Below are 22883 nucleotides of genomic sequence, written 5' to 3' on the forward strand. Positions count from 1 at the left end.
GCAGTGTTTACAAACAAACTAACCAGCTTGTGATAGGCTCACATAAGCAGAGTGTGTGAGTTATATAGAGCCTACAGGGGGCCTGGAGAGGGTGTGTATAGCTTCTATCCAATCACAAGCAGAGCAGCACATTCCAGCCTGAATTGCCTGAGCCCGACAGAACCGACAGGGGAGAGAAGATTAGATCATATATCAGAGATAATACAGCCACTGTGCAACTAGAAAAGGCTGCAGTTAGACAGAGCACATTAGAACAGGTATAGGAACATATAGGATAGAAGAAATAAGGATGAAAATTTTGTTACAGAGTCTCTTTAATACTGAGGGCACCTCTGGCTACCTAATAGTAAGGGTCACCTGTAGCTACCTATGAAGGGGAAATGACAGCAGGGCCAGCCAGCACACTTGTGGTGCAGTTCAGTGGGAGTTTGTAGGTTCATGGAGGGCAAAGTCTAGTGTGCCACGAGTCGCGACATCTCTGCCTATAGGCTTCTGTGATGTAAATCCAGGTCTGAGTGTACTACATAGTTTTCTTATCTGCTTGTGTCTGATTGTGTGTATATAACTCCTTCTGAAGAGAGCTGAGCTTTCATCGAAATCCCCTGATCCACCTGGATACAACCAGAGCTGGGGAAGAGAATTATACCACACAATAGAAAAATGAAAGACAAAAGGGGTGTGTCCTGCAGTCAGATAAAAATGTCCATAACACATGCATATACCACTTCAGAAACAACCTCACCACAAGTGCATGGTAAAAATGGTATTTAGGCTCTGTTGAAGTTGGCAGATATGAACCACTTACCATGTGTGTGTGTGTGTGGGGGGGGGGGGGGGGGGTACAGGAGCAGATGTAATCGCGAAAACTGTCTATATAATGACATTGCACAAACTCAGCTCTGCTGGCTTGCTAAACACCAGCTCTTAATTCCTGAAAGTGTGTGTTTAGCCCTCTGCCTTCTAGACAGAGAAGATGGGGGGGGGGGGGGGGGGTTGTTAGACAGGAGTCAGTTGTACATTGTCTCTTCTCCAATTCCCCCACTTTGACACAACACTGGACTTCAGCCGAGTCTATCAAGAGTAAATTTAGAGATGCTGAAAATAGGAAGGTTTTAACCTCGTCATGCTGGAAGCCAGTTTTGCAGTTGACTTAGCACACGCTCTCTTGCGACAACAACAGTCTCTAATAAGCTTTCAAGATGTCGCCTAGGTCAGCTGAAATAGAATTCTCTGCTGGAGAGGACAGGAGTTGAGAAATGATCGGTTGTGCGGCACTATCGCTGCTGAAACAGAGGAAAATGGAGAAGCTTATAAATGAAAAGGGAAGGATAGCTTTTCCGATGAAGCCACAGTTACTAACTGGCAAAAAAATCATTCTGTAACATAGATTGTCAACGCGTGGATTCGCTTCCCCTGGGAGGTACTTATTTTAGGCTCGAGGGTCACTTAAACTTGTCACCATGGGGTTGATTCAAAAAGGTTACTTATTTTTCACCTTAACTGTAAGGAGTGCTAATGCATGAGATAAACAAATAAGGAGAGATAATTCATGAGATAAATAGAGGAGAGCCAAACCATGGGTTATGTCAGATAAGGAGAGCTAAACCAGGAGTTATGTCAGATAAGGAGAGCTAAACTATGAGTTATGTCAAATAAGGAGAGCTAAACCATGAATTATGTCAAATAAGGAGAGCTAAACCATGAGTTATGTCAGATAAGGAGAGCTAAACCATGAATTATGTCAAATAAAGAGAGCTAAACCATGCGTTATGTCAAATAAGGAGAGCTAAACCATGAGTTATGTCAGATAAGGAGAGCTAAACCATGAGTTATGTCAGATAAGGAGAGCTAGGACATGAGTTATGTCAGATAAGGATAGCTAAACCATGAGTTATGTCAAATAAGGAGAGCTAAACCATGAGTTATGTCAGATAAGGATAGCTAAACCATGAGTTATGTCAAATAAGGAGAGCTAAACCATGAGTTAAGTTAGATAAGGAGAGGTAAATCATGAGTTAAGTCATTTAAGGAGAGATAAATTGTGAGTTAATAAATAAGGTGAGATATTTTAACAGAAAAGCTTTGTGAATCAGGCCCCATATCTGCTAGGAAGGTATAGGGACCTAAAATAGACCGAAAAGCCCTCCATCTAAAAAGCAGCACTTATGTGCTTTCTTAAAACAGACAGTATTTGCGATAATTAAAGAGAATCTATAAGGAAAAAAATCCCATGTAGGATACTTACCTTGGGAGGGAGAGGCCTCTGGATTATAAAGAGGCTTCTCCCATCCTCCTGTGTAGCCCCGATCCAGTACTGGATCCCCTGAAAATACACCGACAACCTTGTCAGCGGATGTGTGCAGGAGCGCCTGCAGCACGTGGCAATATTTATCTTTGGGTTAACAAAATGCTACCATTATGCAAGTTGACTTATAAAAGTAGGAACTGTCCCACTAAATTTGACAACATCTGGTCGGGATGGTGTGACAGATATTGCAGGAATGTGCTGACTGACGTTTAGAACACAGCTAACAGGCTAGGAATACTAATATAGTTCTACAAATCCGGATGAGGTGCAGCAGGAAAAACAACAAACAACATAAATACTTGCATACAAAACTTGTGCAGAGGCTCTGCGGAATATCCTTATGTGATAATTAATGAGAATCTATGGTGTGGCTGTAGCTGCGGACGGGATCTGGTGGGAGGGGGGTACATGCACTACAATACACAGGGCGATAGGCCTTGATGGTCTCTCCTGACTATCACAATCAGGAATTAGTGTAATTAAGACTTAACTCTAGAACTTATACAGGCAAGCTCTTTTTATTCTGATTCAATCATCATTCGCAACATCCAGCAATGGAATGAGACTCCAGATAATGATGACAGTCACATGTAATGATATGGTGAGATTATTTTTCTTCTTCTTCTCTTCTTCTTCACGACTTTTCTCGTTGAAGAATCTATCCTCTTCTTTCTCTCGACTTCCTACCAATGATGTAATGACCCATTGTTCAGTTATGGTAGATAAGTTGGACCCCTTGGGTCCTATAGTATGTTATGTTATGTTGTAACCAAAAAAAGGAAATTTTCAATAAAAATGTACCTGTTAAAAAAAAAAATATTTATCTTTGGGATCCGGCACAGGTGCAGTACCGTCTTCCTGCTCCGGTGGAAATAGCCGGGTCCGCTCTCCTGTGCAGGCACAAGACACCTGCGTAGTAGAGTGGACCTGATTGAGCTCACCCTGAGGGGGAATATGGAACTGCACCTGCGCTGGATCTCGGTGGTAAATATTGCCATCTGTTGCTGTCCGGGGTCCCATTGCTGGATCGGTGCTGCACAGGAGGAAGGGGAAAGCCTCATTAAAATCTAGTGGCTTCCCCCTCCCGAGTTAAGTACCCCCTAGGGGCTCTTTTTTTTTTTCTTACAGGTTCTCTTAAAGAGAATCTGATTTGGCACATTCTCGCGCTCCTGCAGTATGGAGCTGCTCCTCTTAGGGAGCAATCGGGCTCCTGAAGATTGCCAAAGCCTCCAGCAGCGGTGGAAGTGAGCAGTCTCTGACCCATCGGTTAGAGACTGCATATGGGGGAGCCAGCGCTGGAACGCGGGCACTGTAGGAGTAATCGGAAGGCTCTACAGGACACAGAGCCTTCCCTCTCCTTAGGTGAGTGTCTGTTGTTGTTGTTATTGTTGTTTTTAACCACTTCTGATTCTCACTCCTGAATATGCAGATCATCTCTTTATGCCCCTAAAGTTAAGCCCCGTCTACATGGGGAGATGTTGGGGAGATATTGTGGCGATCGGCGGCCTCTTGCGCGTCCCCGCTCGTCGCGCGTGCGCCGCATTCAATTCCCCGCTCGTCCCCGCCGGCGCCGCTTATCTCCCGCACGATTCCCTGCCATTGTCCCCTCGCGGGGATCGAGCAGGGAATCGGCGGTGCGGAGATCCGTCCTGTCGGATCTTATCAATCGAGCCGCATCAGCGGCTCGATTGATAAGGAGCATCGCGGCCGCATCTACTCGTGTAGATGCGGCTTTTGGTACACATACAGAACTGGTGGCGTATAGCATGCCTATAGCTAATACAAAACAAAAGGGTTCCACAAAGTCCCACTTCCTGGTATACGTCACTGGGGCTGCTCTCAATGTTGGGAATGTGAAAGCAATCTGGTAAAGGAAAAAGAGTGCTCCATAGTGCAGTGTTCTCCCCAGGCTCTTTTAGCCAGGTGCTCCACCCGGCTAGTTTTGGTGAGCACCCGGCTGTTATCGGCTCATCTCCTCCTATGCTTTAAAGAGAATCTGTACTCTTACAATAAAAAGCATACCATTCTATTCATTATTTTCTCCTGTGCCCCTCTGTGCTGTTTCTGCCACTCTCTGCTGCAATCCTGGCTTGTAATTAACAGTTTTAGGCAGTGTTTACAAACAAACTAACCAGCTTCTAATAGGCTCAGCTAAGCATAGTGTGTGAGTCATTCAGAGTATGCAGGGGGCCTGCAGAGGGTGTGTATCGCTTCTACCAATCACAAGCAGCCCTGCACATTCCACACAATCAAGCTTTAGCCCGACAAACAGGACAGAGGAAAGATACATTGATTTATTACAGAGACAGTGCAGTTAGGAAAGACTGCAGTAAGCCAGAGCAGATTAGAACAGGCATAGGAACTTATAGGATATTAGAACTAAGGCTGAAAAATTTGTTACAGAGTCTCTTTAAGCAGAGTTGCGCGCAGAAGCACCAGCCCTGCATTCCCTCATCACACGCCTCCCGGATACTTTTACATGCCACCCGGGATACTATTTCATGCCACCCGGCTGGGAAAAAAATCTGGGGAGGACACTGTAGTGTATTACCAGGGCAAGATTTATTGACACAATTTAAAAGTTACTTACAGGATCTAAGATCAGAGATTGCATATAAAACATCCAGGAAGCATCTCCCCTCGCAGTGTGGCAGAGAATTCCCCGGGCTGTGGCCAACAGCGCGGCGTCTGATGTCCAGGACGGTCCGTTAGCACAGGGGCGTGTCCTGCTCTAGAACGTGCCACTAGCGTGATGACGCGTTTCGGCAATCATTGCCTTCGTCAGATGATCTTGAGGAGTGCTGTGTGGGCAGGGAATAGATCCCTCTCCGATCAGATTCAATCAGAGAGGGATTTATCTAATGGTCAATCTGGCCATACATCAGTAATATATGGCCAGCTTTAGTGACCATGGGTCTTTGCTAGTAGCCCCACAAGGGACAATGTACTTTGCTGCCTTCTGCCCACTCGTCAATGATGATCATCAACTACACCGCAATGTGAATATCCCACACAATAGTTGAGAACTGGTATTGTCTAAAAGGAAATAAATATGGCAGCCTCCATATACCTCTCACTTCAGTTGTCCTTTAAGCTCCTCGGCTTGCCTAATCTTGTTGTCCACTTGTTATAGATTGGTGTTGCACAAGTATTTTTGTAATTTACCATCATTAAAAATTAGCTTTCCGTTTCAGCTTTCAACCCTTTAAGACTTTGTAAAGCTGAAAAGTTGGCCTTGTGTGCAACCATGGCAACAGTACTCCGTCTGGAGTACAGACAACAACAAAAAACTGCAGCAAATCACAAAAACAGTGTCACTTGGCTTTTGTGCTGGCTGGTCTGGCTTGCTGATGGGCATGCTACTCTGCTGCCAGGTTGTCTGGCAGTCCCCCCAAATCATTCCCTGACCTTCTAGTCGCCCCCCTCCCATGCTCCCACACCACAGATCCTTGTATGCCCCCATAAAGGCACCACAGCACCCAGCATGGCACCACAGCACCCAATTTGTCCACATAGAGGCACCATAGCACCCAGCATACCCCCCATTGCTGTGCTGTGGTGCCATGCTGGGTGCTATGGTGCCTCTACAGGGCATGCTAGTTGCTTTGGTGCCATATTGGGTGCTGTGTAGTGCCATGCTGGGTGCTGTGGTGTTTCTATAGGGCATGCTGGGTGCTGTGTAGTGCCATGCTGGGTGCTCTGGTGCCTCTGTGGGGCATGCTGGGTACTGTGTCGTGTCATGCTGTGGTGCCTCTACTCATGCCTGGGGGACATCCGGGGCACACCAGAATAGATCCGGGGCATGTGCCACTGATCATTGGGGCTAGCAACACCCCTTGCGATACATACATAGTCATAGGACTATGGTAGGGATTAGATTGTGAGCCCCTTTGAGGAACAGTTAAGTGACAAGATAATATACTCTGTACAGCGCTGCGGAAGATGTCAGTGCTATATAAATACTTATTCATAATAGTGGCAGCAAAGCTCTGACATTCCTATCCGACAGTTTTTGTAATCAAGATTGTTGTTATTTAACACTAAACAAAGTAATGAAAAAATAAAAGAAAGCAGTTTATCCTTACAATATCTATAGAGCTAAAGACAGTGGCGTAGCTAAAGAGCTTTGGACCCCAGTGCAAGTTTTACACTACCCAACAAGCGGAGGATGGGGAACAGTTTGTTAAAGAGAACCCGAGGTGGGTTTGAAGAATATTATCTGCATACAGAGGCTGGATCTGCCTAAACAGCTCAGCCTCTGTTGCTATCCCAAACCCCCCTAAGGTCCCCCTGCACTCTGCAATCCCTCATAAAATCACAGCCACGCTGCTGACACACAGCTTGTCAGAGCTGGCTGTGTTTATCTCTATAGTGTCAGTCTGCTGCTCTCCCCGCCTCCTGCAGAACTCCAGTCCCCGCCTGCGTCCTTTCCCTCCCTGCTGATTGGAGGGAAGGGACAGAGGCAGGGACCGGAGCTATGCAGGAGGCGGGGGAGCAGCTGAGACTGACACTACAGATGTAAACACAGCCCGCACAGCAGGGCTGTGATTTATGAGGGATTGCAGAGTGCAGGGGGACCTTAGGGGGGTTTGGGATAGCAACAGAGGCTGGGCTGTATAGGCAGAACCAGCCTCTTTATGCAGATAACATTCTTTAAACACACCTCGGGTTCTCTTTAAAGGACACACAAGGTGACTTGTGACTTGGTGAGATAGACATTTGTATTTACAGTGCCAAACACACAAATAATACGACTGTGTTCCTTTTATTCTTTCTTTGCCTGAAAGAGCTATAAATCAGGTATGCAAGTGACAGTTTCTGTCCGGGTCGGGACTGGGTCGGACTACAGTGTTACCCTCAATGGTAAGAAATTACATAAAACACTTTCCGGCAGAAAATGGCTTCTGAGAGCAGGAAAGAGATAAAAACGGTCAATAGTTCATATATTTTCGTTCTGGCATACTTCAAAGCATGTGTCATTGAGCAGAGGCAATGAAACAGTAGAAACTTAAAAAGTAGATGTAAAAATAAAAAAACTGTGGGACATCTACAAAAGTCATTTTTAGGAGAAGAAGGATTGATACAATTGTTCATCTCACCAGTTTATTTTCACCTTGTGTTTACTTTAATGATTAGTGCTATTCAGAGCATCTATAGATGTGATCATTACGAGCACAGGACCAATAAAGAGCTAATACTGCTGATGAGGGCCCAAGGCCCCCCCGGTGCGGTCGCAACCTCTGCACCCCCTATTGCTACGCCACTGGCTAAAGAAAGTGAAGGTATTGCCATACTCTCAACAAAAGTGCAACGCTTTGGGAGCTGAAAAAAGGCCGAGATAATGTCAGCTACGTGAGACCCGTCTCCTGGCTGCAGTCACTATTCCCGCTAATGCTGGCGCGACACAGCAAGCCAAAGCAACTTACAAGGGCTTTTTTTTTGTGTCCAACATAGTTGTTCTGACAGGCTCAGAATTAACCTGTCACTCCGACAGGCTCCTTTTCCAAGCCTACGGACACTTATCTAAATGAGCAATAATCCTCAGGAGAGATCCGTCTAGAGCTTTGTTGCTGCCTCCTCAGCTCTCAGTCACAACGTGAGCCACCAGGCTTCCAATCACTCCTGTTTTAAATAGTATTATTTCCGAAAAGCGCTTATGCTTGGGCGAAAGTGAGAGTGAAGTAGGGGGATTGCAAGGGAGGGGAGGCCTGGAGGGGGTACAAAGAGAACTGTTATTTAAAGGCCCTTCTTCGCCATGTCTGTTCTCCTACTCCGGGCTTTAATTACAGCCTTCCTGCGGGAGTCCAGTGGGCTCGAGACGGTGAAGCGATCAGTTCCTGAAACCTGTCATTTCAGCCTCTTCAAAAAGGGGGAATCTACACATTTTCACCACAAGGTGCGAAGTGGTCTGTCTTTGCCCCCAGCAGGGGAGTAATGACACATAACACTTTGTGGCAAGCTGAGAGTGAATGAAGTCGGACTGCAGTTCTGCTGTCACAGGCCTCATTAATAGTGTCATTTGACAGCAATTTCGGCTTCATGTATCCTTCTCTTATTTTTCTTTCTCTCTTTTTTTTCTCTCTCTCTCTCCTCCCTCCTTCGTCGTCTGGAAAAAAAATGGCTAAGGGATCTACGAGACGCCGGCTGGAACCATACTGCACCAAGCTCACTTAGACATCGAGACCTTCACCATGGACCGAGAGGTGCGGAAAATAAAGCAGCTACTGGCGCTGAGGTTCTCGGAGCAGGTCTACAACGGTACGTGATTCCACCTCTTGTCTCAGCTTCTGGAGAGCATCCTTCCTGTTGATATAGAGACAGTGTTTCCTGGTGCTTCCAAGACTTCCCAGAACATCTGGGAAAGTAAAACCAGGAGCCAAATTGTTCAATATGTCTAAAAAATTGGATTAAGATTAAAATTTCATGCCTAATACACACAATGCAATTTACTGAATCTGGCGATTATTTCCGACATCATTCGGCTCCCGATCGATAAAGTGATCAATTTTGCGGACTTATAATTGGAAAATCAATCGCTTTATCGATCGGGTGCACTTTGGACATGTACACGCGAAGCAACTTCACATCCGATCACCCATCGATGGGGCGGGAAATTGCATTATACCCATGAAGGTAGGTTGCAGAAAACTGCAACCGCCATAAAGCCCGCGCAGAGATGCCTGCCCCCGATCACGTTTTTTTTAGGTACTGTGATACAGGAAAAGGATAGTCGTACTCCTAAGTGGTTTTCTAAGGCCAACTAAAACACAACTACAACCTCCCAACTGAGGCGCAATACAAGGTACAAGGACAACTTCAGAGGTGCCCAATATATTAAAACACTTAAAACCGTTTACAAAGGAGAGGTAGCGTTGGTCTTACCTCTGCTGTAGAAAAAGGCCAGCAGTTACTGGAAGTAGAAGTTTTATTAAGCATTAAAATGGGCAACACGTTTCTTGGGACCTCAACTGCTTCCTCAGGTCTATACAACAATAGTGCCTAAAATGCAAATATACATATGTACTAAATCTTACAAAGTTAAAATGACCCAAACTATATACATTTCAAAAAATATATAGTTTGGGCCATTTTAATTATTTGAGTCTTACAGTATGTATATTTGCATTTTAGGCACTATTGTAGTATAGACCTGAAGAAGCAGGCGAGGTCCCAAGAAACGCAATGGCCATGTTAGTGCTTAACCTCCATGGAGACAAGCTTGGGGTGAAAAAAAGCATGCTGGAAGTTGTAATTCTGAGCTTGGTTTGAAGTTGCCGCTGGTAGGTTTATGCAGAACCTGCTGCGCAGTGGGCATTTGTAACTCACCATCCTATGATCCAGACGCTGGCTGCCAGCCTTCTTCTTGTCCTTGGATGCTCTCGATCCCTTGGAGGAGATTGCTGTTTGTCACATGATAACAGACAGTGATCTCAACATAGGGGTAGAACGCCACATGGAGGACAGGGAGAAGAATTGCAGCGCTGGATTCCGGGCAGGTGAGTAAGTGCAGGGGCTGCTGCAGATCCTTCTGTAGTATGCCTTTTCCCTGCTTTTAGGGTCTAAAAGCACATGAAAAAATTGTAGCGCTTTTACACCCTAAAATACAAAACTTACACTTCCAGTTACTGGATTTTGGACCATTCCATTTCATAGGGGATTCTCAGTATTTCCTCTATTCTTTACAAAAGCACTCCCTGAAAGGGCCTATATCTATACAAATATGCCCGCCTGCCCACCTACTCGTTTGCACATAACTTTGGTAGTTGGACTGAGCAACTGCCATTTAGTAAGTGCTTTTGTGAATAAAGTAATATTCCTCATGAGGAGATGGACTAATCCGAAACCTGTCAAACGTGTCAGGTTTTCACTAGCTACTGTAAGTGACAGCCATGTAGGAAAAATGTAATTTGAAATGAATTTTATTCTGGGAGAAATCTACATTTTATGTAAGTATTTGATATTTTACAATTTTTTGCAACACTGGCTTTTAAGTTTGAAAGAGAATGCAGACCTTGGGCCAGATAGCTTGAACAATTAAGGTGGCCATACACTGGTCGATGTGCCATTAGATCGAACAGCTGACAGATCCCTATCTGATCGAATCTGATCAGATAGGGATCGTATGGCTGCCTTTACTGCAAACAGATTGTGAATCGATTTCAGCCTGAAACCGATCACAATCTGTTCAGCTGCTCCTGCCGCCTGTCCCTCCCCCCGTATACATTACCTGAGGCTGGCTCCCGGGCGTCTTCTCCGCACTGCACCGCACCGCTGTTCTTGCTCCATCCCGGCGCTTCCTGTGTTACTCCGTGACCAGGAAGTTCAAATAGAGCGCCCTCTATTTCAACTTCCTGGTCACCGGAGTGACACAGGAAGTATAAGCGTACACTGGGACATGCGGAAATGCGGTGCAGCGAGGAGAAGAGGACCCCGGAGCCAGCTTCAGGTAATGTATACATGCTCGGATCGGGCCTGAATCGTACGCCGCAAGCGACGCGCTCCTACCGCCGGGCGATCGAGGGTAATTTCCCGCACGGCGCGATCGACGGACCGATCCGATTTCGGGAGGTAATCGGATCGGCGGGTGCGTTTAGCGCAAGCGATTGGCAGCAGATTCGATCCCAGGATCGGATCTGCTGTCGAAACGGCCGTGAATCGAGCCAGTGTATGGCCTGCTTTAATGCCCAGTTCCATACCTCCCAACTTTTTGAGACGAGAAAAAGGGACACTTAAGCCACGCCCTCTGCCACACCCCTGATTACGCCCCCGACACATCCCTAGTCATGCATACCTAAAGATTTCATAAGAAAAAGTATGTTGTTTTATAGTTCAAACCACACTGGTCCTTTATATTCTAATTTATTTTCCTTCATATTGACATTTGAAAATAAGTAATATATTAATTTAAAAGATGGGAATAAAGTTTAGAGTTACTTAAACACATTTTTCAGTAGAGAAATATATATATTTACATAGAAAGAGGGACAAAGTCCTGAAAGAGGGACAAATGAGGAGGAAAGAGGGACAGGGCTCCCAAAGAGGGACAATTGGGAGCTATGCAGTTCCAATTAAAGCTTAGTTTTAGATGGGCTGTGTGAACCATAGAACAAAGGTCAGTATGTTATTACTGTCAATGTCTCTGAGATTTCTCCTCACTTCCTGTCTCTTGTGACATTCATGAAAGGAACAGGAAGTTGTAAGAACCTATAGGTTGGTTGCTATTGGCAACAGCACAACACACCTTTTACTCCGGTAGTTCAGACTTTTCATTGACTGGAGTAAAGGTGCGTACACACCTCCAACTTTATGCCTGATTGTCGTTTAAACTGGTCGTTTGAACAACTTGAAGTGCAAACAACAAGTTGTTCAGACATCCTGACCAACAAAGTGGCTCATATCCTAATTTACATGTCGTTTAACCTGTCAGTTCCATCAGATCTCTACTACTGTAAGTGACAGCAGCATAGGAGAAAAGTAACTTATAGCTTACGTCTGTATGTGTTTATATGTATTTAACATTTTTATCGATAGTGGTTCTTCTAAAAAGAAATAAAATACCTTGTACGGGATTGGTTGCTGCGACTGGCTTGTGTTACGCCGATAAACTTAAAAAGTATAAAATTAGTTAATGAAAGTTTGTTTTCCTCGGCCTCTCACAAACCCCCCCATTTATGCAGCTACAAGTGGTATTGTAGATAAGGCCTTCACGGCCCGAGGGAAGGAGCCCTCTGCCCGAGTCTCAGGGACAGATGTGCTGTGGTATTCGGTTCCCGGGAGACAAGCCTCAGTCCTTTCTTCCTGTGGCGACTAATGTTACCTCAGGAGAAGGCTATGGAAGGTGAGCTTACCTGAGCAGCCTCTCAAACCACAGCCGCCCCATATGGGCCCTGATTCCTGACCCTGATAAAGCTGGAGGTCAGGCCGCAGCCTGGCGTCTTTCATCTGCAGGCCACAGGGGAAGGGAACGGAGACGTGAGAGGGGAGTCATTGTGATCGGCTTATACGTCTTCGGGAACACAGGGGCCAGTTTGGTCAACTTTAGCGATAGATTTCTGCTTTACCGTGAATACAATCAAGCTGTCATCAAGAGAACCAGTTATAAATAAACATAATAATAATGGTCCCTAGCTTACCTGTCAGCAGGGTAGAGGGGTTAACTTAACCAGAAGTCTTTGGGAAGTCTGCGATTCAGTACGTGTCATAGGCGTAATGAAAGCCGCGTTGCATGACTCACTACCGTGCTTCCTCTTTCAAGCACGAAAGTGAGTGGTGGAACGCGGCTTTCATTATGCCTATTAGGCGTAATGGAATGCAGACTTCGCCAAGACTTCTGGGTAAGTCACACCTGAAGTCAGACTTCATTTGAATTACGAATTCGAGTGTGGACTCAAAAGCCCATACCTGGTGGCCGCATTTGCTTGCCCAGTCTATGTTTTGCGTCAGCCCCCTCCTCTGGCAGGCCCACCTTGCGCTTGCCTCTGTCCCCTCCAGCCAAGAAATTCGGTGCTAGAAACGCCCCCTGCCCATGAAGTTGGACAGCACTGTTCTAGACTAGAGGATCCTGAGGCTTCTCTCTTGTTAGGTAAGTATCCCGTTTTTGTATTTTAATCCACCTGGCGCATGCTCAATCAGGATGCGCTTTTCCATGGCACCAAAGGAAACCTATTCAACTGGCATGGATCAAGTAGGTATACAGGGGGCCTGAGTTGGTATGGTGGACTGTAGAAGAAACCAGGCAGTCTCTGGAGCACACAGAGGCTTCCTGCTCTGTAACAGGACAGGAGAGAGCCCACAGGGATGACTCATCAGTGTGCTGCAGCTTTCCACAGACAAATCAGCCTGTTGTGGCCTGTCTATTTGCTACAGTGCCCAGGAGTAAAGACAGGGCAGATGGCTGGCTGCACTACCTGGTTGGACAGGACTTTCCTGAGGCTTGTGCAGCCTTGTAGACTACAGAGCTGGGACAAGGTCCTCCAGCACCCAAGGCTGAGACACCAAAGTGTGCCCCTCCATCCCTCCTACCCCAGCCGTCACACACTGATTGCTATTAGACTAAGAGGGCCATAGGGCCCACAACCTTCCCAACACCTTAATATCTGGCTTGCAGTCACTGCCATGTATCCCCTTTTCTTATTTCTTTCTGCTTCAAACACAATTAGGAATGACAGCTGAATGAATTGTGCGCCCCCTCCTATACTGCGCCCTGAGGCTGGAGCCTCTCCAGCCTATGCCTCGGCCCGGCCCTGCTTGTAGTTGCCCTCATTGCAAACAACACATGCAGGTCTTATTTCGCATTGTGCTTATGCTTTGCAGTACATCGTCCTGTGCAGTCAGGCAAGAACACCTTGGCTTATAAAGAGTGATTTACCAATTGTTCCTCAGTGCTTGCAAAGCGTTTCCAGTTTATTCTTGTCACCTCCCAAAACAAAAAGGGGAAAAATGTCACTGAAACGTGGAGGTGCGAGACCTTTTACAGCACCAATTCATATGAAAATTTCTGTTTTGACTTTTTTGCCTCGTTGTCCCCTGTTTGAAATAAAGTAGATTTTAGCTGTCATTGAGTTTTTTTCCTTTTTATTCAATAACTCTTTTTTTCTTTCTTTTTTTTTCTTTGCTTATGCATTATTTTTCATTCAATTTGCAATTCTAGTACCTCATAGTAAATCTTTCATCAGTTGTGCTGATTTTATAACCTCTGTCCTTCAAACGGTCGCTGAAAGCTACACATAGGGTCAGTCACAAAAACGCAGTTGAAATAATCTGAATCCGAACTCTTTCTCTAAGGCTCCCTGCACACTGCAGGCGATTCTGATTCCGATTTTTGATGGGTTTTTACTTCCGATTCCGACTTTTAATCGTTACTGCATGCTGCGTTTTTGACTCCGTCTTTCTATTGATTGCATTCAGGGAAAATCAGAATTGAAAATCGGAAACGGAATTGGAATCGGAATACGGATTTGCAGTGTGCAGGGAGCCTTAGGGCCAGTGCACACCAAAAAGCGCCAGTGTAATCGCAAATGCTCATCGCTTTTTGAAGTGATTTTTTCTATGCGATTCTAGGCGTGTGCCTAGGGATTTTCTAATCATGCCTAGGGATTTGTGGAGCGTTTTGGTGTAGCGTTTTTTTTATTTTTTGTTACAGTAGAGCTGGAATTGAACAGCTTCTGTAACAAAGACGCTTGGAAAATTTCTCTGTTCTAGCGCATTCCAGAGCGATTTTCTACTTTCCTACACCTAACATTGAGGCTGAATCGCAGAAATGCTGCAGGACCCGCGTTTGCGTTTGGGAGAAAATCACATCGCTCTGGTGTGATACATCCCATTCAAATACATTAGCCAAGCGCTTTTTAAAGCACTTGCGTTTTTTAAAAGCGTTCACTGATATTTAGGGCTTGATTCACAAGGCGGTGCTAACTGTGAGAACACTTGTGAAAAGCCCTTCTTCACTCCTAAACTGAGTTTAGGCATGTAAAAATGAACTTGCGCGCAAAGTATCGTGCGCAAAACTTTGCGCGCGCATAGCGCAGTGCGAGCGAAACGTTGCATCACGGTGCGACGAAAACGGCGCACCCGATGTGCCTATGAGGTCGCATGGGGTGCGAACTTAACATTGCATGCGACCTTATAGGCGCATCGGGTGCGCAGTGTTCGTCGCACCGCGATGCAACGTTTCGCGTGCACCGCGCTGTGCATGTGCAAAGGTTTGCATGCGATACTTTGCGCGCGACTTCATTTTAAAAACGGTGCTAACCTAGTTAGCACCCTACTTTACACGCCCAAAGTCTTTAGGCGTGCTAACTAGGTTAGCACCGCTTTGTGAGTCAATATGTAATAAATTGTCTTTCCTGTAACACTATATAGGCCCCAATTCACTAAGCTTTATGAAACACTTTATCAAACGTTTGATAATTTACCTCATGGGTAAAATCTAATTTTGAATTCACTAAGGTGTTATAGATTTATTGAACATTTTATCGATAAAACATTAGATAAATCTATAACACCTAAGTGAATTAAAAATTAGATTTTACTCATGAGGTAAATGATCAAACATTTGATAAAGTGATTGATAAACCTTAGTGAATTGAGGTCTATATGTGTGACTGGTACAACCCCAAGGGGAAGGCAGGCCGTCTGTTTTACTGCCTGAATTCAAATCTTTTGTTTCTCACCTTGTTAATAAGTGTTAAATAACAAACCCTTTCATTTTTTTTTCATTAAGACAAGACAAGACAAATAACATTTATATTGCGCTTTTCTCCTTGCGGACTCAAAGCGCCAGAGCAGAGCAGCAGCCACTAGGGCGCGCTCTATTGGCAGTAGCAGTGTGAGGGAGACTTGCCAAAGGTCTCCTACTGAATTAGTGCTGGCTTACTGAACAGGCAGAGCCGAGATTCGAACCCTGGTCTCCTGTGTCAGAGGCAGAGCCCTTAACCATTACACCATCAGCCAACTGCTGATTAAACATGTATTCCTTCATTTGTGATAGTTTTATGCCCGTCATCAATAAAATGTTACTGTACTTATTAGGTGTGCTTAAAACAGCTTTATACTGTATGAACTTTTGCTCAGTAATGTAATGCACTGTCTGTTCAACACAGATACATTGTAAACCGCCTATAAATCTACTTTCTAACAATTTTATTTCCTTGCAGGCTTCTGGTACAGCCCAGAGTGCGACTTTGTCCGCTCGTGTATCGCCAAATCCCAGGAGCTGGTGGAGGGCAAAGTGCAGGTGTCTGTCCTGAAGGGGCAAGTCTATATACTGGGCAGAGAGGCACCACAGTCACTGTATAACGAGGAGCTGGTGAGGTAAGCAATTGTTTCCCAGAATGCCACAGGACAGAGATTGGTATGAAAATATTCAAGTCAGGGGGAACTTCACAAAAAAACTTATCATTCCCAGTTTAATTCCAGGCGGACTCGATCACTCTGATCTAATCTGCCAGGAATTGAGCAGTCAACACTGCGGTTCGATTGATTTTAAGTAGATTTCATGCTGAAAAGTCGGCATCTGCAACAGAGGGGACCCCGGGCCACCGGAGCTGCGGCGAGCGAGATATCGGCTGCCCGAGGCTGGATGAAGCCCCGGGTAAGTAGATCTTGTTTTTTTGTTTTCCTCGCACCTGTCCTTTAACGATTTCACCCCTTACAGGTACAGATATCTCCGTCCCTTTTTCCATCCCTTCACCCCCAGGGACGGAGATATCCGCACCTCCCGCCGCTGCCCGCACTCCCGCTCACTTGTGCAAGCGCTCCCACGCTCGTGCACGCCGCCGCCCGCTCGCCCGGAGATCAATGAATGGGAAAAACCATTCCCATTCGTTGATCTAAGCCCCCGAAATGATCAGCTGCTTCTATGAGAAGCAGCGATCATTGTGAAAAAATGATCGCTCATAACATTTCCTGCAAGCGTACTTCCTGTACGCTTGCAGGTCGTATAAATAAAAAGTTACTGTGGCCATCTTGTGGCCAAATAGTAAATCTACACCCTAAAGCATTTTTCATATACAAATACAATAGTTTTACAATAAAAATTAACTCATTACCTCCCACACTCCCCAATTTTATTTTATTTTTTGTAATAAAAAAAATTACAATAAAAAAAATACATAAATAGTTACTTTAGGGACTGAACTTTTTAAATATTTATGTCAAGAGGGTATAACACTGTTAATTTATAAACTATGGGCTTGTAATTAGGGATGGACGCAAAACTGAAAAACATGCACCTTTATTTCCAAATAAAATATTGGCGCCAAACATTGTGATAGGGACATAATTTAAATGGTTTTATAACCGGGACAAATGGGCAAATACATTTCATGGGTTTTAATTACAGTAGCATGCATTATTTAAAAACTATAATGGCCGAAAACTGAAAAATAATGAATTTTTTCCCACTTTTTTTTCTATTTTCCCATTAAAACACATTTGGAATAAAATAATTCTTGGCATAATGTCCCACCTAAAGAAAGCCTAATTGGTGGCGAAAAAAACAAGATATAGTTCATTTCATTGTGATAAGTAATGATAATGATATAGACGAATGAATGGAAGGAGCGCTGAAAGGGGAAAATTGCTCTGGTGCTCAAGGGTTAAAACCCCTCAGTGGTTAAACAAACAGATAGCTTGACTGATAGGTCAAAATATAATAGTCACCTTGCAGAGCAATAGACTCTGTAAGGCCTAGTGCACACCAGAGCGGTTCGGCAGCGTTTTCACATCCGATTGCGGATGTGGAAACGCTAGGGTAATGTATTTCAATGGGGTGGTGCACACCAGAGCGGGAGGCGTTTTGCAGAAACGCATACTCCCGGGCTGCTGCAGATTTTGGATTGCGGAGGCGCTTCTGCCTCATTGTAAAGTATAGGAAAAACGCAAACTGCTCTGAAAAATGCTAAATCAGAGCGGTTTGCCAGGTGTTTTTGTTACAGAAGCTGTTCAGTAACAGCTTTACTGTAACAATATCTGTAATTTGCTGTACCAAAAACCGCAGCACAAAACCGCAAAACCCTAGCAAAACGCTTCAAAATAAGAAAAAACGCAGCTAAAAACGCTAGCGTTTTGCGGATCTGCTTGCGGTTTTTGGTGTGCACCGGGCCTAAGAGCTTCTGTAGGAGCTGCAGTTGTCAACCCTCCTGGATGTGCATTTATGCTGAAACTAAAACGCATAAAGTTTTCAATGATTAAAAAACAGTTTTTATTGATTTTCCAAGTAAATTTTAAACAACGGAGAAAAGAAAAAGGTGTTTGCAAATACTGATATAAAGGGAGCCTAAACTGAGAAAAATATGGATTTTTCCTTTTAAAATAATACCACTTGCCTGACTCTCCTGCTGTTCCTGTGTCTCTAATACTTTTAGCCACAGCCCCTCAACAAGCATGCAGATCTGAAGTCAGACTGGATTAGCTGCATGCTTGTTTCAGGTGTATGATTCAGCCAATATTGCAGCCAAAGATCAGCAGGACTGCCAGGCAACTGGTATTGTTTAAAAGGAAACATCCATATCCCTCTCAGTTAAGGTTCCCTTTCACTTGTAAAATACTTTTATTTAGTGCAGTTGGAAACTACTCTTTAAATATGACCACATTAGCGATGATGGGCAGTTTCGACCAAGAGACAAATCTCTCTCTAATCGAATCGGATCAGGGTGAGATCTGTTGGCTGCACATACACCGCAGGCTGATTCCGCATCAAATCGTCTTCGTTCTCCCAAATGTTTTATACTTACTTTACCTGTCATGCTGTCTCCCGAGTGTCCATTATACTTACACATTGCTGCCCCCCCCCCCCCCCCCCCCCACACACACACACACACACACACACACGTGGCTGCCAGTGTTATAGCACCTGCAGTGCATGTGTGACATCACACATGCAGTCGTGCACCCATTTGACCATGTCGGCCCAAGATTTCCTAGCATGTCGGATTGATACATTCAACCAATTGCAGCCCAAAATCAGTCAGTCGATTCGTTGACCGGGCATGCTTGTGGCAGCACCAATTTTCATCCAATTAGATGTATGGCCACACCTTCAGAAGTCAGAATATATATCCCTGTGAAAACTCGTGGACCACATAGGCAGTTATCATTAGCTCTGAAATACAATGGGCTTCCCTCTGGTAATGTCAAGGGCCCAGGGGCATAAATACAGGGGAGCAGGGGGGTGGGGCTAGAGCTGTAAGGGGGCTCCAACTACTACTTCACTCCTTCCTATTTATTTATTGTGTTTATAAAGCCCCAACATATTACGCAGCGCTGGACATTAGTTTAGGTTACAGACAATATTTAGGGGTGACATACAGCAATATGACAATACAGGAATACAAGAAAGACCAGATCACACAGCACAGTATGAGTACAAGGTAATGCTTAGTCAGTCACTGGATGGAGCATGGAGATTAGGCAAGTTAGGTTCACTCAGATGAATAGCATGGGTTCACAGTAATGGAGGTGCATGATCAGGTAGGACACAAAGGAGGAGGACCCTGCCCAAAGGCTTACAATCTAGAGGGAGAGGTAAGGACCAGAAAGTTAGGGGACCAGAGTTCAGCTGTGGGTTAAAGCACTTGTGAGGGGTAGTAGGCCAGAGTGAAAAGGTGAGTTTTGAGGGCCTTCTTGAAGATTCTGAAGGAGGGGGCTGCCCTAATGGGTGGAGGTAGGAAGTTCCATAGTGTTGGAGCAGCTCTTGAGAAGTCCTGGAGGCGTGCATGGGACTGGGTGATGCGGGGGACGGTCATGCGAACTTCATTGGAAGAGCGGAGTGAGTGGCTAGGTGTGTACCTCTGAGTAAGATCGGAAATGTAGGTTGGACAGGCTTTGTGGACAGATTTGTAGGCCAGACACAGTATCTTGAATCTGATTCTGGATAAAGGGGTCCATCCTTCAGAGCAGGTGTTTTTGTGGCTACACTTGTTATGGGTGGGAAGATCATGATGGTCACACTTTTGTTATGACCCTTGCAAGATGGGCCCCCAGGCTGCAAGTATCAACAAGGGTAGGCAAGGGAAAAGGGCGTGACCATTGGGGGGGTCCAATCAAAGTCATGCTGTAGGGGCCCCATGGTTTGTAGTTATGTCCCTGCAAGGGCCCTGCACATCTGACGAGTTGGCCACCACTGCCTTAGAAGATCAATCCCTGTGTACTGTCATGAAACCATCACACACTGCATGATGACATTACCGACCCCATTTTGTACTCCTAGTTTTTAGTTGCTTTACCTCAGAGCAAAACCTGTGAATCAATAATGTTGATATCACTGGTAGAGTGTAAGGAGGATCTCATACTATCCCCCTATTGCCACCTATCTTGGGTGCCCCCCCCACCACAACCTTCCTCCCACCTCCTCTCATCCGCTTCTAAATCAGCAGCTTCTCAAACCACTTCCACCCCCCTCATTATGTCACTCTCTCTCTCTCAGGGAGATTCAATGAATAAAGTCAAAAGAAGAGGAAAAAAAAACACTAAAGTGTGCGCGATCAGGAGAGAGCCGGCTTTTATACTCACCGTGCCTCCAACCATTTGCCTTTCTTCTTTTTGACTTTTGCATTTCTGCTTTGAAAGCTTTTGAATGACAGCGTAACGGGAATCAGGGGGAGCGAGCAAAGCTGCTGCAACTAACACAGGGTGGAAATGCCTCAGCACAGTGGGTATAAAGTAACGTAATTATAGAGCAGGTCACAGTCACTTCAATGAGCAAAAATAAAAGGCAACGGTTTTCTTCTCTGTCTCTCTTTTCCTTCATACTTTACTTTCACGTCAAGGGAGGTAAAATCATTCTCCAGTCATTTTTTTTTTCTCCTCCTTCCACAATTTAAGGCTGGTGGTAATTTATATTGGGGAGGGGTAGTCGCCGCTGGCGGGCACAAGGCACCAGTTTGTGTTTTACAATCCCCGTGTTTCGGGCCTAGCGGTAATGGTTAGTTTCGACGATAAAAGCAAGCGGGGGAGCCAGTGAGGACGGGAGTGGGGAAAAGGGAAACAACATCACAGCAGAACCTCAAAAGATGCAGGGAAAGGCAATGGTTACCGGTACAAAATGGAGGCAATGTGGTCAAGGCTGAGGGAGGGGCTAAAGCCATAGCAACTATAGAGGTTGCTGTGGGGCTTGGAAGATGAAGAGGGGGGGTCTGTATTCGTTCACTGGCCTTTTAACCCCTTCCAATCCACCAGAAGCTACACAAAGGGTAGAAGACACCGCCTGGAGGCTTGGCAAGTATTTTATGCCCAAAAACCCCAAATAATTGTCCATTATCCCCTCATGCATGCCGGTTAGTTGAGACGTCCAGCTGTCGGAGTTCTGGATAAAGGGGACTTTGCTGTATTACATGGGCGTATCTAGTCCAGTACAGCGTCACCCGATGTGGATCAAAGTGTCAGACAAGGTCCGACACTTTGATCACCTCTGGTACCATGTTGCACTGTGTAATAATGGTGCGTCTCCAATGGGGTGGAGCCACAACATGCAAGCTGGTGCCAGCCCCTCCCCCTGTTGCCTAGTCACCTCCTCCTCACTCTAGTGGGAGGAGGTAGTCACCCACGTCACCTCCTGCTCAATGGAAAAAAGTAGGGGGGGGGGGGGAATCCAGAAAATGGGTTGGAACTGGTTTTAACCACTTGAGGACCTAGGGCTTTACCCCCCTTAAGGACCGGCCACTTTTTTTCCATTCAGACCACTGCAGCTTTCACGGTTTATTGCTCGCTCATACAACCTACCACCTAAATGAATTTTGGCTCCTTTTCTTGTCACTAATAAAGCTTTCTTTTGGTGCTATTTGATTGCTCCTGCGATTTTTACTTTTTATTATATTCATCAAAAAAGACATGAATTTTGGCAAAAAAATGATTTTTTTAACTTTCTGTGCTGACATTTTTCAAATAAAGTAAAATTTCTGTATACATGCAGCGCGAAAAATGTGGACAAACATGTTTTTGATTAAAAAAAAAAAACATTCAGTGTATATTTATTGGTTTGGGTAAAAGTTATATCCTTTACAAACTATGGTGCAAAAAGTGAATTTTCCCATTTTCAAGCATCTATGACTTTTCTGACCACCTGACATGTTTCATGAGGGGCTAGAATTCCAGGATAGTATAAATACCCCCCAAATGACCCCATTTTGGAAAGAAGACATCCCAAAGTATTGACTGAGAGGCATAGTGAGTTCATAGAAGATATTACTTTTTGTCACAAGTAAGCGGAAAATGACAGTTTGTGACAAAAAAAAAAAAAGTTTCCATTTCTTCTAACTTGCGACAAAAAAAATGAAATCTGCCATGGACTCACCATGCCCCTCTCTGAATACTTTCCAAAATGGGGTCATTTGTGCGGTGTGTTTACTGTCCTCGCATTTTGGGGGGTGCTAATTTGTAAGCACCCATGTAAAGCCTAAAGGTGCTCATTGGACTTTGGGCCCCTTAGCGCAGTTAGGCTGCAAAAAAGTGCCACACATGTGGTATTGCCGTACTCAGGAGAAGTAGTATAATGTGTTTTGGGGTGTATTTTTACACATACCCATGCTGGGTGGGAGAAATATCTCTGTAAATGACAATTTTTTAATTTTTTTTACACACAATTGTCCATTTACAGAGATCTTTCTCCCACTCAGCATGGGTATGTGTAAAAATACACCCCAAAACACATTATACTACTTCTCCTGAGTACGGCAATACCACATGTGTGGCACTTTTTTGCACCCTAACTGCGCTAAGGGGCCCAAAGTCCAATGAGTACCTTTAGGATTTCACAGGTCATTTTGAGAAATTTCGTTTCAAGACTACTCCTCACGGTTTAGGGCCCCTAAAATGCCAGGACAGTATAGGAACCCCACAAATGACCCCATTTTAGAAAGAAGACACCCCAAGGTATTCCGTTAGTAGTACGGTGAGTTCATAGAAGATTTTATTTTTTGTCACAAGTTAGCGGAAAATGACACTTTGTGGAAAAAAACAATAAAAATCAATTTCCGCTAACTTGTGACAAAAAATAAAATCTTCTATGAACTCACCGTACTACTAACAGAATACCTTGGGGTGTCTTCTTTCTAAAATGGAGTCATTTGTGGGGTTC

The 22883-nt window shown here is 44.9% G+C and overlaps 1 protein-coding gene across 2 annotated transcripts in view; it reads left to right on the forward strand.

Moving 5' to 3' along the window:
- Window positions 1-22883, forward strand: part of ASS1 (argininosuccinate synthase 1) — a 155253-nt gene that overhangs the window by 119153 nt on the left and 13217 nt on the right. For both annotated transcript variants that reach the window (XM_068248839.1, XM_068248840.1), the window contains 2 exons: window positions 8435-8566; window positions 15964-16120. In XM_068248839.1, coding sequence (XP_068104940.1) covers window positions 8435-8566; window positions 15964-16120 — 289 coding nt within the window. The remainder of the gene's footprint in view (window positions 1-8434; window positions 8567-15963; window positions 16121-22883) is intronic.

Source organism: Hyperolius riggenbachi, chromosome 8 (assembly GCF_040937935.1).
Source record: "Hyperolius riggenbachi isolate aHypRig1 chromosome 8, aHypRig1.pri, whole genome shotgun sequence".
Classification (NCBI taxonomy): domain Eukaryota; kingdom Metazoa; phylum Chordata; class Amphibia; order Anura; family Hyperoliidae; genus Hyperolius; species Hyperolius riggenbachi.